The 18781-nt window shown below is 34.5% G+C and overlaps 1 protein-coding gene across 1 annotated transcript in view; it reads right to left on the bottom strand.

Annotated features, from left to right (window-relative positions):
• Positions 1 to 2861: 2861 nt before the first annotated feature.
• DCDC1 (doublecortin domain containing 1) overlaps positions 2862 to 18781 on the bottom strand; it is a gene marked incomplete at its 5' end in the record, with an annotated part of 36531 nt that continues 20611 nt past the window's right edge. Inside the window, 3 exons of the mRNA XM_015822920.1 lie at positions 2862 to 2885; positions 3190 to 3356; positions 16514 to 16607. Of these exons, the coding sequence (XP_015678406.1) occupies positions 2862 to 2885; positions 3190 to 3356; positions 16514 to 16607 (285 nt within the window). The remainder of the gene's footprint in view (positions 2886 to 3189; positions 3357 to 16513; positions 16608 to 18781) is intronic.

Raw genomic sequence — 18781 nt, 5'->3', positions numbered from 1 at the left:
ACAATGGCATTCCTGTTCAACACCCCCACCAACAGCACAACTACATATCAAGAATGCTAATGAGATAGGACAAGCCCTTCACTGGAAGTGTTAACTGCTTTCATGTTTATGCTTTTTCCACACTTACTAATGGAGTTCAATATTCCTGCCATAGTGTTGGATAATTTTATTGTGTAGGAATCTGTTTCTGCAGAAAATACATTTAACCATATTTTGTTAAAGGTGCTAGCTGTGTTGTAAAGACTGTAGTCAAAAACAATACTGGTTATCTTATCTCTAATATAAATCAGATGCACAAATAAAAAAAAGAAGCAGCTTCAGATATCTTCCCATTTTTAGCAATTCAAGAAAGCATATTATTCTCAGACATCTTGATAGTCTTAAAGTTCATTTCCTCCAAATCAAGTACCTCAGTCAGGTTCTCACAAAACATTCTTACGTCATGCAGTTACTAAAATATAAATTATGTATAGAATGACCGTGTTTTAAACAAGGAGGATAACTGTCTTCTAGTGACCCTTCCCAACAAGTATTCCCAACCAATTTTCTTCTTTCAATTAATCCACTGTGTTTCAGTAAAAAGCACTCAAGATTCAGTGTCCTTCCTGAGTTGTTTCAGAACTGAATGTTTGGATTTCATACTTATTATTGTTGGCAGATAGTCCTTTAGGGAAAATAATATATATTGTGTTGTGGTTGTATTTTGAACATGTTAATACAGATTGACTAAGCTATTAGAGGAAACATTTTAATGTGACCATCAGTTGCTATCATATTATATTATTTTGAATATTTTATCTTCAATCAAAAACCCTATCAAAAAATAAGCACAGCTAACAGAAGGTACTCTTTAATATTTTAATACTGCTGGCTTTTTAATTAAGGTGGACGCAGTTACAGTATAACATAGTATAAAATAGGAACAGGTGCAGGTAAGTAAAATCCTCAGCTGAGAAACAGGCACATCTTGCTGTTTTAACATCATAGCAGCTGTATCTCATACAACATCCCCCTGAAACAATTTGCTTATTAAAGTTTTGTGATTTCACATGTTAGTTTAGTAAAGATGAGAGAAATGTACCACATATGTGCTGATGAGATGCTTCTGACATATGCCAACATGGCCTCATTCCTATTCAAGAGGAGTGACTGATTTGAACATTCACAACATCTTCTGGCAAGAACACAGTAGTGATGGGAATAATAGGACAGCCCATGAGCTGCAGGATGTGATGTGTTTGTGCCATGTTTGGATTCTTACATTCACAAGCAAAATAAGGGCTATTGATATATGGCAGATTATATCTGCACACTGCACTTTTTAATATTAATACACGCTGACAGTGGTTTGTAATCTAACCACACTTGCAACACCACAAACCCCACCCTATGGGAACAAAGAATTTGCTGATTTCTTTTACGTATCTGTGAGAAGATCCCATGATTTGCAGAATTATAAACAACTTTGGAGGGGAGAAAGTAAGTGCAAGTGTATCAGAATACAGCTAATGTTTTGGCGGGTCAGAGCTAATCTGTTGGTTATTTTTTAAGTATAAAAAAGGAGGAAAAGGAAAAGCAGGAGGAGGAGTTATATTTCAAAATGTGATTAATAAGCATAAGTACAAGCAGGCCAAATTTCTATCATTTTAGCTTTAAAGATGGAAATATGTCACTACACAGGACTTTTATGTTTGAAAGCTACTTTAGCAGTGGGAGACTATGAATTCTAGCCCTACTTTAGCCCTACTTTGAGTTTGGGGGGGGAGGATTATGTATGCGATCTTTGTTTTTTAAGATCAAACTAGGATATAAATCTAATAACAAATGTGCTCATTTACTACTATTAACTTAAATCTATGAGATAAAGGAAAAATAATAATGCATGGTCCTTTGATCCTATGCTCCTTTTTCTAAATTCAAGATGGTGAAGATTTTTAAAAAATATTTTCCATTCTATATAAATATTATCCCATTCTTAAAATGCTTTCCATATATCAATATGGAAATTCTATGATGTAAGCAAAGAAATAAAATACATGAAAACTGCAATTGTACTATGGAATTGTGTTTGCATGTATTTATTATAAACACTGAAAATAATAGCAAATACCATTTGTTCACTATTAACTTTACTCACAATTCATAATAGTGGTTAAACTTTGAATTGTGTTAGAGACATGTCTCATTTTAGGAAAAACAGTTTGTACTGGAGCAACCTTATACCCTTCTTCATGTTTGCATCAAAAACCTTTGAACTGGTTAAAAAAAGGCTTTAAAGAAGGAACCATTTTTGTTCTATTTTGTTTTAATTCACACTGTTAAAAGCCAACATTTGTGAAACCAAATCTTTATGATATACTTATACATTCCCTATCTTTGATTACCAGTTTAGATCACTATTACAGTAGTTCAGCAACAAAATTATTTATCCCAAAGTAAATGCTCATTTCTCTTTATGGATCTAAACAGCAGGAGGTGCTGTATAAAAAACATATACGGTACCTTCTTTTGCCTGTCCTCCTTGCTCACCCATCCCTTATGAAGAGCATGCTTAAATCATGTTTAGTGTACGGCCTGAAATCTACTATAAATTTCATTTTAAGTTGCAATGTTTATTTCTGACCAGTTTCCCTGCCTTGCATTTTCAAATTAGATGGGTATACAAACACACACAAACATACACACATGGACATACATGTTCCATGATTAAGGTTAGCAGTACCAAAAAGGCATGCATGCTCCATTTCAATTCAGCTTCATTACACAGAAAGACATTGAAATATATGCCTAACTAAGAAAGGCAATTTTTGGTTATGTTTACATGCATAATTTTTTTTTAAAAAAAATTGTATATTTCAGGTCTAGCTAACATTAATTGGGCAATCCTAGAAAAATATAAATTATGAAAAAGTGTATATACAGTACTCCTAAATTATCTTAAGCAAAACAAGTAGAAATTATTTCCTCAGCAGTTTGTCTGCTAGTGCACAGTGTTGTGCAGCACTCAAACATTAGCTGTATAATTCCTCACACAGAAAGACATACACCTTTAATATAAAGTTCAACTCCTTATAAAATACACAGTATATTGCACAGCATGTCACATTTCCTTATCAAAAAGTGTGACAGCTTTCTACAAGTAACCTAATTAATAATGGAAAAGAAAAAAATGAGACTGGGATAACTCACCTGTTCACAGTAGTTTTTTGCAGATTTTAATCGCTGGTACAAGGCCAATAATACTCCTTGGATATATATCTTGGCTCCGGTGGGACTAAAGCCTTCTCCTTTAGAAACCCAAAGTGGTCCCCATAAAGGCGTGATGGAATTTTGCAGACATTTATCAAGCATAGGAACTGCACAGAGAAAAGGAAATGGAGGGAGAGATTTTTTTTTTTTATCCAACTAAAACACATAATCTGAATGGTGTCTCCCAGACCAGAATTGTTAACGTGTATTATTTTTATCTGCTTGGGGATGTCTTACAAAACAGATCCTGCATTTCTGGTGGCCACTATGAAGGATATATTTATATTGAGACATTCCCCCCCACAACTATGTAAGACTCATAAGCTTTGTGCGCACACCTGAATAGTTTTGAAGTGTGTCTAACTAGCTGCACAGAGTGTCATGGTGTGCACTGATTGCCTTATCTTCTCATTTATCACAGATGAGTTGGAACCAACCTTGCTGAAATCTACTTACTGGCATTGTCCTGATAAAATTGCTAAATCCATGTTGTTTCGATGTACAGTTTTCTGTCAAGGAGTGTATACGTTTACAGCTTGAAAATGTTGCATAACCGATCATTATTGAAATACAGTAAATGTAAGGATTGTCATTAAGGCCTATTTTTTTTTAAAAAAAATACTGATTTTCTGACAAAAAAAGAATAAAATCTATTTAGTATCATTCTGGGATTAAGGGTTAAGTGAAGAAGAAAATGAGACCATGTAAATAATATTGACGCTGAGTAAGGTAACCTATTTTTCATTTTTTCCTTCCCACCAGAAGTCAAATACATATATGTTTTTTTCTAAATTATATGGAAAGATTTTTGTAAGCAGCTGCAATATTTATTTTATGAAACTACATTATATAAAGTACAAAAAGTCACATGTTTGATGACAGAATTTGTTCATTCTTTTTTACTTTGCATTTTGAGAATAAATGCTAGTGGGAAATACCTTATCAGTAAAAAAACCTGGAACAAATCTTATTAATTTTAAAGATCCAAGCTCATCTACCATTCTGATCATTTTCAGTATTCTGTTATATTACCAGTATGAGGAAGCACCAATGTTTTACAGCGCATTTCCTTTTCCTCCAGTTCCGTTTACTTCAGAATCCTTGCACTAAATTCTGATAGGCTATGAACAAATTAAGTTTAGGAAATAAAAAAGGACAGCTTACCTATCACTGGACGTGGACAAAGGAAGAGAATAGGAGAACAGTGCAAAGACTTGCTGGAGGGAAAACAAGTTGTGAATGCATGTGTGCAGGGGAAGAAGTTCTGTATTTAGTTAGCAATAGGAGGAGTATTTAAATTCTAAAGACAGAAGTGCAGAGTGGAAAGGAAAGGCAATTGTGATAAATGAACAAAGCTCTGCATGTGTTCAGGTTTATATTTTTCACTGATTTTAATAAGTGGGAAAAATGAAAGGACAATATTGTTCAGTGATAGAGAGAACCACTCTGCGTATGCTTATTTCACCCTACTTTAAAAGAATTCTCAGCCTTGCATTGATGAACTGATCTTGAGCTAACTACTTTTCATGGTAAATATCCTCTAAAAGACATATACAGTGTTTTTTTTTCCAAAAACCTTTTTTCTTTTACTTCTCATTGTGAGAAGCAACCCATACCATTCTTTTTCAGTCATGTTCCTTGAAGATGAGAAATACCTTACACGAGTATGTAATATTGGAGAACAGTGGTATGGAGACTCTGCAAGACCATTTCCTCAGTTACTACAGGCCCAAAATCATATCCTGGATCTCATTCACATTCTTTCTGTGCATCAAGCCACAATATTGTGAGTGAGCAGGATTGACGTGCATTACAGCAGAATGCAAAGCTTCAAAATAATAGGTTTCCACAAGGGAATGCAAACAAAAAGTGTGCAACAAGTAAAAACAAAACAAGAAGATTTAAAACAACTTTTAAAAATATACTCTGACTGTTTCCATCATACACCAGATTTGCTATATGTATGATATTATGTTCCTCTGTTCTTTCTAATACCTGTCTGTTCAATTGCTGCTTCTTTTTTCCTGTATGGCTCTAATTTCTTTTGAAAGATCTTCAACATGTCTTGTAATGAGAATATTCTTTTAAATTTTCCTTTTAGAATGGAATAGGTATCATTTTTTGGTCTTTTCCATATTTGTTGGCAGAGGCTATCTCTGTAATCTCAGAATTATTGGGAATTAGGCATATAAATGTAATGTAATCAGATTATTAAAATTAATTTAAGATTAAAAATAAATAAATTGTGAGTGTCAACCTCCAGCTTGAATATCCAAATAAAGTCCAGGACTACTTTCATTATAACATAAAATATCAAAGATATAAAAAAATCCAAGATGGTCATTTATATTGGTTAATAAAAGGCAGAAGGAGGGCTCTCATGGCACCATCTAGCCCCACAATTGCATGGTCCTTTGTGTTCCCCACACAAGCCTGCAGAGCCAAATTTTAACCCTTTTATGGAAAGCAACTAAAGTTCCAGAGTTTTGTGTGAAGCCTGAATGTTCTTTAGGTTGCTGTTTTAAAACAACAACAACAACAACCATAATTGCCTTTCATAAATACAGTGATCAAGCATAAAAGCTTGAGTATTCCATGCCAAGTTCTGATCCAGGCTCTGCATATAGAGAATTAAGGTGGAGGGAAAGGGAAGAATGGCTTTGAGGAAGCTGAGAAAAGGAAACCAAGACTGAAGTAAGAACTTACAAGAACTAAGCTGGAAGAGAAAGAGCAAAGTGTAGCTGTGCTTGGAAAGAGAGCACCAAAAGCATGAATATCCATAGCAAATGGGCAAATTGTGAGATGTGCATTGTGACACAAGTTCTATTCCTTACGCACATTGTGACACAAGTTCTATTCTTATGCACATTGTGACACAAGTTCTATTTCTTACAAGATGGAAATTGGGGCTTGCAAATCACAGCACTTTTAAAAGCCTAGAAGAACTAAATTAAGGCAAGAAAATATTCTTTTTTCTCCTCTCTAACTGTGGTGAATGGGAGTTGCTATATTTAAAATATTTCAAAATTTAAGCAAAAGGATACAATTTCATCCTCCCATTAGAAAATTTGGAGGAAAGAGTTCTTGTTTCCAATAAAATGAAGTGATAAATTTGTAAGTTCTGTCATTGTTCTATCTTCTTTATAGATTAGAAGTAAAAAATTAAAAGTAGTGTTTATTTCTTGCCTAATCCTAACCCAGTGTGTGTGTGTACGCGCTGTGTTTGTATCATATAAATACATTTTAACACTATAAAGTGTAAGAATCTTTGCCTATGGGCATACCTAAGATTTTTTGCTTCATCCAATTACTTACTCTTATCTAGTTATGATACATATTGTCATAATATTGTCTCTATGACAGAGGGCATGATTCCTAGAATAGGCTCTGAGACTCCCTCAGATTTGTTTTTCCATCTGAACTTCTCAATCACTCTATCTCAGATCTTTCTTCTTGCTGGAGCATCATCTGGAGGGAGATGCCTTACATTGCCTTTGCCACCCTCCAATCTTCACAGTATGTTGCAAAAGTGAAGACAGTTGTCACCAAATCCAGGAAGCTCAGTAGGGATCACAGTTGGTGCACTACACTTAACTGCATGGCTTCCTGTCAAAGCCTTCACTTGAAAATTCATTGGCAGCCATAGATCAAGGAGAATTCTGATACTGCAGATCTGCTTTCCAAAGAGTGCAATATTCAAAATGAGTTTATTCTGAAATCCAATCTCTTAGTTACCAAACACCTTATCTGGATTTAATTGCAGATTAACTTCCGCCATCCAGCATGTCACTGAATGTATACAACATTCAAGAGTACCAGTTGAATGGTAAGAAATAGTAGAGCTGTGTGTAATCTGCATACAAGGAGCATGTGATACTGCAGATTTAGTTCAGAAGATGTAGTTCAGGATGAGTGAAAGCATAAACATTTAACCTGTTTACAAATCATTAAAACTATCGTTTTATAGATGACATGGCTTTTGCTAAGAGGCTTTTGCTGCAGCCATGCAATCCTGGAAATAGGCGCAACTCCAGTAATGAATCACAGCAGGTGCTGTGTTCTAAGGTACCTTTTCCAAACCCAATCAAAACAGGCCATATTCCTACTGTGTACAGCTACAGCCCTACTCCAAATGAAGCTTCCTCGGCAGTTTCACATAGGTACAAATCAGCAGGTGAGATGAGGAAGAAGGAGCCCTGTGGAGATATTACTACATCATCATTCTGGATATCAAACAGTAATCTTCCAATATCATTTTATGGACTTAACAGTGTGTCTATAATCTAAATGTGCCAGAGAGCTCAGATGAATACTCTGATAACACTTCCTGGAATCAAGTGTTTTGAGGAAGAGCAGTAGGCCCAAATTCTTCCCATACAGTTTCTGTCATAGGCCATCCATTAAAGAAAACAAAGCAATTTCTCTACCATATCCCAGCTGAAACCCCAATTGAAATAGTCAGATAATTACTATCATCAAGTTTTGTGTAAAGCTTCTTTGGCCAGTTTTTGTTTTTGAAATGCTTTGAAATAGCAGTCTTCCAATATCTCAGGGGCTGCCACATAGAAGAGGAATCAAGCTATTCTCCAAAGCGCCTGAAGGCAGGACAAGAAGCAACGGGTGGAAACTAACCAAAGAGAGAAGCAACCTAGAACTAAGGAGAAACTTCCTGACAGTTAGAACAATTAATCAGTGGAACAACCTGCCTCCAGAAGCGGTGAATGCTCCAACACTGGAAGTTTTTAAAAACAGACTGGACAGCCATTTGTCTGAAATGGCATAGGATTTCCTGCCTGAGCAGGGGATTGAACTAGATGACCTCCAAGGTCCCTTCCAACATTATCATCATCATCATCATCATAGGATCCTGAAAGATGAACATCCTATCTCCAAAACAAATCAGACTGAGTGGAGAAGCCGGACTGAAAGGATTTTGCTGAAATTTGCCTTTTGAACATGAGCTGCAAGGGACTTCTAATATACTTATCAGTGGGTGAAGAAAATGTCTAACAAGAGGAGAGATTAAAGATATGAAAATAAAAGGTATTTTTTGGCTTACAACCAAATTGGAACCAGAATTTCCATTGCTAAGCAAGGGTTGTTAAGTGGGGCTCACCCAATTTTACAACACCTTTTGTCACACCTTTAAGTGAATCACTGCAGTTGTCAAGTGAATCATGTGACCATTAAGCAAATCTGTCTTCCCCCTCTGACCTTTCTGTGGGAAGTTGGCTGGGAAAGTTGCAAATGTAAATCACATGATCTTGGGATGCTGCAACTGTTGTAAATACATGTTGGTTGCCAAGGGCCTGGATTTTGATCATGTGACCATGGGGATGCTGCAACAGTTGTAAGGGAGAGGACTGATCATAAGTCACTTTTTCAGTTCCTGTTGTAACTTAAAATGGTTGCTAAATAAATGATTATGTCAATAACTACCTGTAGAATGAAGCCTCTTGCATTAGCCTGAATACCAGAAGCTTGATGATGAAGGCGCAAATGAAACAGACATTAATTACACAGTGATAAAATTTGTATTTTCATGTATCGTGGCTCAATAATCAATATTAGTCGTAGGAAATTCTAGAGTTTTGTGGGAAGCAAAAGTTTACACTTGTCAAACTTTATATACAGTAAACTCCATTATTTGTGATATCTTTGTAATAATGATTCATATATTGCAGTAGGCTTTAAATATTCTATGGAGCCAAAAGGTAAATTCTTAGCACTTTTATAGAGAAGCAAAGTCTGCTGGAATCATAAGATCTGTTTCAAAGTAAATATATTTACAAATGAAAGCAATCTGTGTACAGGACAAACCAATATGCTTTATATAATTGTTTTTGCACTAGCCCAATCTGACTGTCACTAAACATCATAGTATAGAGCAAAATCAAGAAACGTGGAACTCACAGGAACCGGAGGGCCTTCATATAATAATAATAATAATAATAATAATAATAATAATAATAATAATAATAATAATAATAATAATAATAATAATGATGATAAAGTTGGAACGGAGCTTGGAGGTCATCTAGTCCAACCCCCTGCTCAGGCAGGAAACCCTATACCATTTCGGACAAATGGCTGTCTAGTTTCTATGTTTTTTTTAATGTTTGTAAGCTACCACATTGCAAAATAAACCACCACCTTCCAGCACCAACTTTATTTCTAATAACAGCTTTAGTTTTCAAATAGACTTCATCGTTTTTTTAATGTTTGGAAGTAGAACCATATATCCAGGGTGTGTGGTGGGGGACCAAGACAAAAACATTGTAAGTTGATCTCTTACTTTTGGCTATTTGAAATGTACAGAAGAGATTAGCCATGGCAGGAAAAGTCAAGCTAGAGCCTTTTGATACAAGATAGTATGTAGGGTAGATAAAAACACAGAACAGTAGAAATAAAACCTTGGAGGGATCTAAGTACATTCTGATTATTGTTTTTCTCCCCTATTGTTTTTCCTCCCCAATTAAAGAATGTTGTTTCTGCAGCACTGTGACCAACTGAAGCCTTACTGTATATAAATAGCTAAGATCAATATTATAGTTAGCTCCACCCTCCTCAGAAGAACTGTACAGGTTACTAAAGAACAGGAAAGTGCAAAGCGTCACACTCCACTCAGTATCAAGGATACAGATATAGAGGTGGTCAACAGTATTAAGTATCTGGGGGTGCAGATAACTAACAATCACATCATCCTTAGTGAAACGTGCAAACCAGCATCTGCATTTCCTGCGTTTGAAAGCTGTATGCAATGATATTTCATTTTAATATATGCCGATTAGTGTACATTTAAAGTGACAATAAAGTTATTTTATGTCTGCAGTATGTCTATGTCTAAATAGTTTACGCATACCTATTAAAGAGCCTTACCTTATTTTTAAGTTTAATGAAAAGTTGAGATATTAAGATTCTTCCTTAGAATTCATCCTTTAAATCTTTTAATTGTGGCCTCCATCTATATCAGTCTTAAATACCTGACTGATTGATCTTTGAGCACCTTTGTATTTAAGCTTTTGGTAAGCATTTTGTGATTGACTATGCACACAACAGCTATCATTTTGCCCAAGTCCTTGTAACATGTTCAAAAAAATTAAAAACATCAATAAGCCCGAAAACAAAAATGTTTTCAAGAACCAACTATTCTCCAAAACTTCTCCAAATTCTCCTTTCAGAATGAGAAGTTGTACTAAATAGTATAAGCCATCACATGGAATGACTAAAAGGGAAGGAGGAGCTGATGAAATATTGGGCAAAATAACTCCTCACACAGTTGCTAGCAAGTCTATACCTTATTAGATCACAAAGAAATGAAGTGCTGAACATATAGACATTATATTTATTTATTAAAATAGTTATATAACAACCCACCTCTATTAGTTTGGCGTATGTAAGAGAGACTTGTAAGCCACCTTCCTGTCAGTTGCCCCAAGCAAATTAATATTGGCTGCTGAATACCTAATTTGTTTTACAGTCATACAGGCTCAATTTATATCTGTTCATGGTTTTCCTCATGAAAAATTATGATTGAAATTATTAAACAAATGCTTAAAGGAAAATCACAACAGAAAATATCTAGTGTTTAAAGATTCTGAAAACTAAATGAACCTCTAACTTCAGCAGTTGCCATTAAATTAATTTAAGCACATTTTCCTCAGATTTGTTCTTGATGTTAATGATGAAGACAAATACAACCAAGAAAATGAAAAAAGGAAAACATATAGTGCATTGAATATAACCGTACAATATGCTTTTACTGTTTCATCTACTGAATCCGATCCCTAAGATAAGTCCCCCTCCAACTGCCTGGGAATTAAAATTTTTGAAATAAAGAATATGTATGACAAACATCTTTATTTCTTATGTTCACGATATGACTTTTGTAGTCAAGAGGTATAATTAGTTGAGTAAACTTTTTCCATGCTGTTTTGGCAATGGCTGTAGAACTCTGTCCTCCCAGCTATTGGTGTACAATATTCAAAAGTGTGGTCTGCAGACTCAGCCTGAATGACTGAGAGAACACATGCTATATTAAATGATCCCGACATATTTTACTCAAACAAAACTAATCTAACAGCTGTTGTGTACTTTTGTTTACATGTTATATGTCAAATCTTATTGTCCCTAAGGTACTTATGAGAGAAGCTTTAGCAATCATTCTCTTAAATACTGATGCCTATCCGAATTTGGATTTTTCCACTATTGAACAGAATGACAAGCACATGATTGCTGTACTTAAAGCAATCTTTCACAGCTGCCTTGCTTCTTCAGTGATCCCATTAAATTGACGGCAGATGCCTGTGGGGTCTGCAGTGTTACATACTACTTCACAAGGTACTGATTTATACAAGTCCATTGAATGGTACATGACTTTATTGGGGGGGGGAAGCATTTCTTTGGTCATTTTATACTCTACCTGAGTAAATTTAATTTAGATAGCCATTCTTCATCCTTCAGAAAGAGCTCACGCTTACGTTAATTGTTTAGAAGTTTTTGAACTCTGATGTACAAATGGTTAGCAGGCACGGAATCTCTTCATTTCTAAAATGCATCATGAGTCATGTCTTTTCTAAAACTGAGAGAAGCTGCTGTCCATTAAATATGCTGGCGCATCTTCTGCTTGAGCAAGTGGACCAAAATGGTGTGAATTGTTAATGCCTTACTGCTTTGGTTCACGGTTTGTGATTGATCATTTGTAACTATATCTACCCCTTGTTCCATGAAATCAAGTATGGAGTAATGGGTTCATCAGATTTTTAGGTTAAATTGAGAGTGAAGAGGTACTGTGTGTAGAAATAAGAGTTGCCATGTTCAGGGCTGGCCTTCTAACAGCATGGATTCTAAAGACGATATTCAAAACCACTTCACTCATCATACGCTTACTGATTCTGAATAGGTCCTATTTGCAGAGGACATTTGGTAGTTTTCCAATAGACTTTATGCTTCTTTCCTACTTTTATCACTTAACCTATTTTCTGTATTAAAAAGTCTGAAGAGGTTAAACTATAAAATAAACATATTACAATACATGTAAAAGCAGAAATAGCTTTTAACTGTATAATCCAATTCTCTTTTGCTCTTAGTGTAAGACATGCAGATATATAACTCAAAAAAAGACAAAGACAATCCAACATTTACAATTTAAATATGACCACAACCTTTTCATTATGATTTAAGCTTCAAATTAATAAAACTAGTTATGTATACATTTAGTATTTTTCATAGATTATAATTTGGGTAGTTACTACTACATGTTAGCTGACTATGCAATGTATTAACTAGAATCACAGAAGAGAAAAACAAAAAAAATGGAACACAATATATTTTAGTCAAGAAACAATAAAACATTTTAAATCCTACTGATTATAGTAGGAAGTTGTACAGTTTTGTATCCAGTAAAACCACTGAAATTAAGTGGACAAAAACATGCCAAACATTTCACAAAACTTATCCAATTTTTAACCTAGAGATTTGAAAGTATATATAAACTATTTACTACTTTACAAATTATATTATTTGCTTTAGAAACTATTATACCTACTTTACAACAATAACTACCCTACATTAGACGTTGTTAAATGGAAGTATGCATGAAAAATACTACTTAGTTTCTCATCTGGATACCCTGGTAAACTAATCAAAGAGAATAAATTGAATCAAATTTTAAATCAGAACATAAGTTACAATGGAAGAATGTACATATTAAGTTTTAGATAATGCAATGTATGGGTGCGAATTCAGATTATGTTGGCTAATGTGGAAATTCAGAAACCTATTCTGGAAAAAGCAGTAGCCAACCAACTCTTTTATGCTGCCAAGAAAGTGTTGAATGCAATCGCCAGGAGCTGACCTTGACCTGGGGTTAACTTTACCTTTTATTGTAAAGATAGTATATTAAATCTTACTTTCTTTAAAATAAGGAAATTATGTTGTATTCTTCATCTAAATTTCTGAATAACTATGTACTTATGAGATTTCAAAATGAAAAAACAATTTTATTTGAGCATGCTTAAAAATAGAATCCCATATTAATAGCAATAGCACTTAGACTTATATATTGCTTCAGAGTCGGCATATTGCCCCCAACAAGTAATATTCTAATAGTGCTCAATGTGCATACTCAATTATCTCCTGAGTTTGGGGCCACACATGGGAACAAAAATTGGGAAGCTAGAAGAGGAAGAGTAATAGTTCATAACAGCTAAGACACATAATATTTCTTAAGTAGTTTGATATACATGCATAACATATACAGGAACATTAGCATAAGAATATTGTACTAGAAAGAACTGTCAACAAAGGCCTCCTATTTCTCTGTATATATCTGAAGAAACAAAATACAAAAGTAATTAAATATAAATTAACAGCTGTAGATAAAGGATAGAATAAAAAAAATCAAAGTAATGATGTGTGGCTCCTTTTCAGTCACTCATTATATTTCTCCTACTGCCCAATCATCTCTTTCTCAGCAATCAATTCACATTTTATAGACAATTAAGATATTCAATTTTCATTTATTTGGGTTTGTGTGTCTCTCTGTGTGTGTGTTTATGTGTGTGTTTGTGTGTGTGAGAGAGAGTGATGTTTTTCCAAGCACAAAAATGCAGCTAGACAGATAAAACATGATTTTCATGTTTTCTAAGAATATGTTGTAATTCTGCAGAATTTTAAATTCTTCCAGTTCCACTTATGCCTTTCTTGCTGGTATACATGATAGAGTATTGGCTAGAGTATTGGCAGGATAGAGATTTGGGAAACCAAGAGCTTAATGATCAAGTGGTGTGTGCAGCAAAATATTATATGTAATTTTATGACTGTGTTACTAGTGGTTATAAAGTGTTTGAAAATAGACAAGTTAATATATTGTTATTTTATTTAATATATTTTTGAAAATTAAAAAATATGCATATAGATCTGTATCCTATATTTTTTCCAGAAGATAGGGCAGAAAACCCCAGGCAACTATTGTGGATCCAAATGACTTCTATCTGAAGCCAGGCAAGGAGAAAGAAGGCACAATATAATCAATAGATAAATGGTTATTTGCTATTAAAGTTGGTGCATTCCTAAACTGTACTATGACAGAGAAAACTAATCACCATAAGCACTTTTCAGTCAATAGCAATAGCACTTATATACCACTTCATAGTGCTTTACAGCCCTGTCTGAGTGGAGTAGAGTCAGCATATTGCCTCCAACAATCTGGGTCCTCATTTTACTGACCTTGGAAGGATGGAAGGATGAGTCAACCTTGAGCTGGTGGAGAACTGAACTCCTGGAAGTTGGCAGAATTAACCTGTAATACTGCATTCTAACCACTGCATCACTGCGCAGTTTATTATTTGGGAAGGGAAAGAGGGAATCAGGCAAGATGAGAAAGAGTAATACAAAAAACAGTAAACTCACTGAAAAATGGTACAATCCCCAAAGATGTACCTACTACAGCATTCAAATTGGAACACAGGAGTTAAGCATTTAGACTTGTGTAAAGTGGCAGGCTTTCTGCCATATGTTACAGTAACATGAGGGCTTCTGCATAGGCCAAAACCCCCTAGGCTCAGAGACCAAAATGAAGAATGAGGTTCCTCTAATCTAGATAATATTTGACAATTATCCATAGACTCTGCTGCTGTTTTAGTTACATTAACTTTATTTGATGACCTCTTCCAAACTTCTTGTTAGTCCATCAGCAAAATTCATCTCTATTGACTGATTATGTAAAACATAAAGTTCTTCAGCCCTCCTTTGCCATATTTCACTCTCCATAATCCTTGAATCTTTGATCTTACACTCAGCTACCATCAATCTTATCTACCTTCATAAATGATATTTGTGTATCATTAATTACATGTAATTGTCATGTATTTCCCAGCTGCTGCCCATTGCATCTAGAAATGTTTTTGACTATAGCATATTGCATGAGGCTGCTATGTTCAGGACAATTATTTATGTTTTTTGGAAATCCATCTTCTCTCAGTATCTCCCCTCAGAAAACTGCCTGACAAATGTAAACAAAGTATACTGTATGGACAGGAAATTCAGGAAGTTATGTTATTCTTAATTGGTATTCTTTTTGTGAACAGGGGATTAAATATTTTTTGTTGGTTTACAAATGAATGACTTTGAGATTGGGCTCAATATGTGGAAATAAAAGACATTCAGCTATTGGTCATCTTGGCAGTAATTAGACTGAGCACTGACAGAGATGATCCCTGCAACTTCCAAATTTGCAAAAAGGTTTACAAGTCCATGATCAAATTTTAGTACTAACTGTAACACAAAGATATAAAAAAATTCAAAAAAATTTAAGCTTGTGTTGTAAAGGTCTAGGGTAGGGGTCCTCAACCTTGGCAATTTTAAGACTTGTGGATTTCAACTCCCAGTTAAATGCTCTCATTCCTCTTAGAGGACATTTGTTAAGATTCTTTGTATTAAATAACCCTACCAAACTTTGCTGACACACTTTTGCTGTTTATATTTGTCCCTTTAATAAGCTCAATACATGAAAATCATGTTTTATCTGTCTAGCTGCATTTTTGTGCTTGGAAAAACATCACTCTCTCTCTCACACACACAAACACACACATAAACACACATACAGAGAGACACACAAACCCAAGCTCCATTGGCACCCTCAGCATGAGATATTTATTTGGCAAATCACTAATAGATTGAGTTGGGCTTATGTAAAGCACAATATAGGAGTCCAACCCTATAATATTGATACCATTGCCAAATTAACTTTTATGAGAAATCCAATATAGACCCATTTTTGTGGGTGCTTAATTTTGCTGCAATGACCTTTAGAGGAGTGTTGTTTTTTTCTTCTTTCAACCAAATAAAATTACTATACAAGTTGTCCTTTTCTGTGTACAGCCAAATAATTTAAATACATATATAGATACACATACAAATAGAAACTAAAAGGTACTCTATAATGATGCTAGTCCAGTTAGGAATAGTGAAAAGAGTAGTATTTGTTCGGATGAAAACTAGAATTAGCAACCTTAAATGAATTAAATTCCCACTGTACAAGAGATTTTATAGGAAAACTCTTGAAAACTGATTTGGTCATTGAATAAATAATGTGATTTGATTGACATGAAAATTTCAGTTTACTATTGAAATCATAGGGTACACTGCCCCCCTATAAAGCTGTCTTTTTCATATTTAGCATTCACATATTTACACTTCATTTCATATATACTCCCACTGCTGTTGTTTGTTATTTTATAATAGCAAATGGTGCAATTCTTACCATTTAGGAGATCTTCCATTTTTTCACCATGCATATTATATATATACTTGGCTGGTGAAATAAGGTTCAGTCGCATGGTACAAATATCTAAAAACTTAAAACAAAATCAAAATCAGAATCATTACTATTTAAATATTATTGTTTTTTTTTAGAATGAAGCATAAATATATTTAGTTGTTCAAGGGGAAAATGGTATCTTAGCCATTTAGGATCATTTTCCTGTTCAAGAAAAAATGGTTATCTCAGCCATTTAGGGTCATTTTCACTAAATCTGAAGATTCACAATATTCATCCAATCCATTTTTATTATTATAAATAATACAAGTATATTCATTTATAACAGTGCAATAATGCATTTATAACTGATTGGCTGAATAATAGAATAACAGGAAAAAATAAGCTAGAATCTGTGAAATTCTAGCAATGAAATATTCCCAATATTCCATTTTATGTTATTTATTTACTTGTTTTAGGCAAATGATAGAAAACAACAATGATGAAGAAGAAAAGGAATACAAGATTTCATGCTTTTGTTCCTTCTACCTATGGCTAATGAAAACATTTTTTTCCAGAATGGAAACAAAATTCTAATACAGGAGAAAATGTGTAGCTCTTGCTTAAACTATGGCAATCCTTGGTGATCCCTGAGCTTGATTGTTTGCTTGCAGACATTTCATTACCCAACTAGGTAACAACATCAGTATTGGTGAGTGTGAAGTTTGCTCCTTTTTAATTTACTGGCTTGCCATGTCAGTGTTGGCAGGGGTCATTTTCTCCTTGGTAGTTTTTCTTGATTTAAAGCATTATTTTCAGCTGGATAGTTTCTAAGGCACTACTTTAAGACCTCTGCTATGGATCATAAGAGTGATGATCCCATGGGTATTCCTTTGGATGGGATGTAGGAAGATAGGGCAGTAAAGTTTACTCAGATGTAATGCAAACAATTATGCCACAGACCAGAGGAATACAAAAACAGAATTAATTCATAGCACAAACCATAATGCAGCATCTAGAAATTATAGCATGCTAACACATATAACCAAAAATATGAATCTAGTATGTGGATAAAGACACCTTTAAAGTAATAAAAATGGAACAACTAGAGAAGACACATGAAACAATCAAGAAGTTTAAAGGAATACAGTTCACAAGGGAGGAAGAAAACATCAACACAACACCCTTCCTTTGTTTCAGCAGCAACAGCAGAAAAGATGCCAAATTAGAAACAATAATTTATCAAAAAAAAAACCTACCCAAACTAACCAAATGCTCCATTACCAAAGTAACAGCCCAACCTTCCACAGCAGGAGCTATATAAGAACATTATTCAGATGAACTGAAACACACTACAACACCCGGAATACCACAAAAAGAAAACAAACCGTCTATCCAACATAGGCAGACGAGTAGCAGAACACATCCTTGAACACCAACTAGCCATCAGAAGAAACAAAACAAACTTCTTAATCTCACAACATATGAACACAGTCAATTGCAATTTCAACTGGCATCTTGGAAGCTTGGCATTTAGACAAATCAGCCATCAATAGACACATAGAAGTAAACCATATATACCGTTCAAAAGAGACAACAAAAAGTTGAAAAGAAAACAAGACATATCTCCTCCAGCAGCCAACACCCAAATAAGCAGAGACACCAGACAAAGAATTAAGTGCAAAGGAATACTTAATCAAGGAACTACCAAGGAGAAAGCTATTGTATATGAACAGGGAGCATATCCCACACTCAGTAGCAAAGATGATGTTACCTAATTGGGTAATGAAAAATCTGCAGACATAACAAAGAGAGTAGCAAGGATTCCATGGAAACAAAGTTGGATTGTATGGAGGGACTTAAGGGAATCAAAGACTGAATCCAAGATGGAACCTTTTACTCTATACTGTCTTTTGAAATGCAGATTACTTTCATGATTTTTGTCAGTCACTTCCTTTTATCTTACTCAATACTACTTTTGCTTTATTTGAACTATAGAATGTACGTATGTTCTTGGAATGACATATTTATTTTTGATATTAGAATTTCACATGTCATTTTACAATCAATTAAAATAATTAATAATAATAATAATAGTAAAGTTGGAAGGGACCTTGAAGGTCATCTAGTCCAACCCCCTGCTCAGGCAGGAAACCCTATACCATTTCGGACAAATGGCTGTCCAGTCTCTTCTTAAAAACTTCCAGTGTTGGAGCATTCACCGCTTCTGGAGGCAGGTTGTTCCACTGGTTAATTGTTCTCACTGTCAGGAAG

Source organism: Protobothrops mucrosquamatus, unplaced genomic scaffold (genome assembly GCF_001527695.2).
Source record: "Protobothrops mucrosquamatus isolate PMUCROS unplaced genomic scaffold, P.Mucros_1.0 scaffold1727, whole genome shotgun sequence".
Classification (NCBI taxonomy): domain Eukaryota; kingdom Metazoa; phylum Chordata; class Lepidosauria; order Squamata; family Viperidae; genus Protobothrops; species Protobothrops mucrosquamatus.
This window is presented reverse-complemented; position numbering and strand designations above follow the sequence as displayed.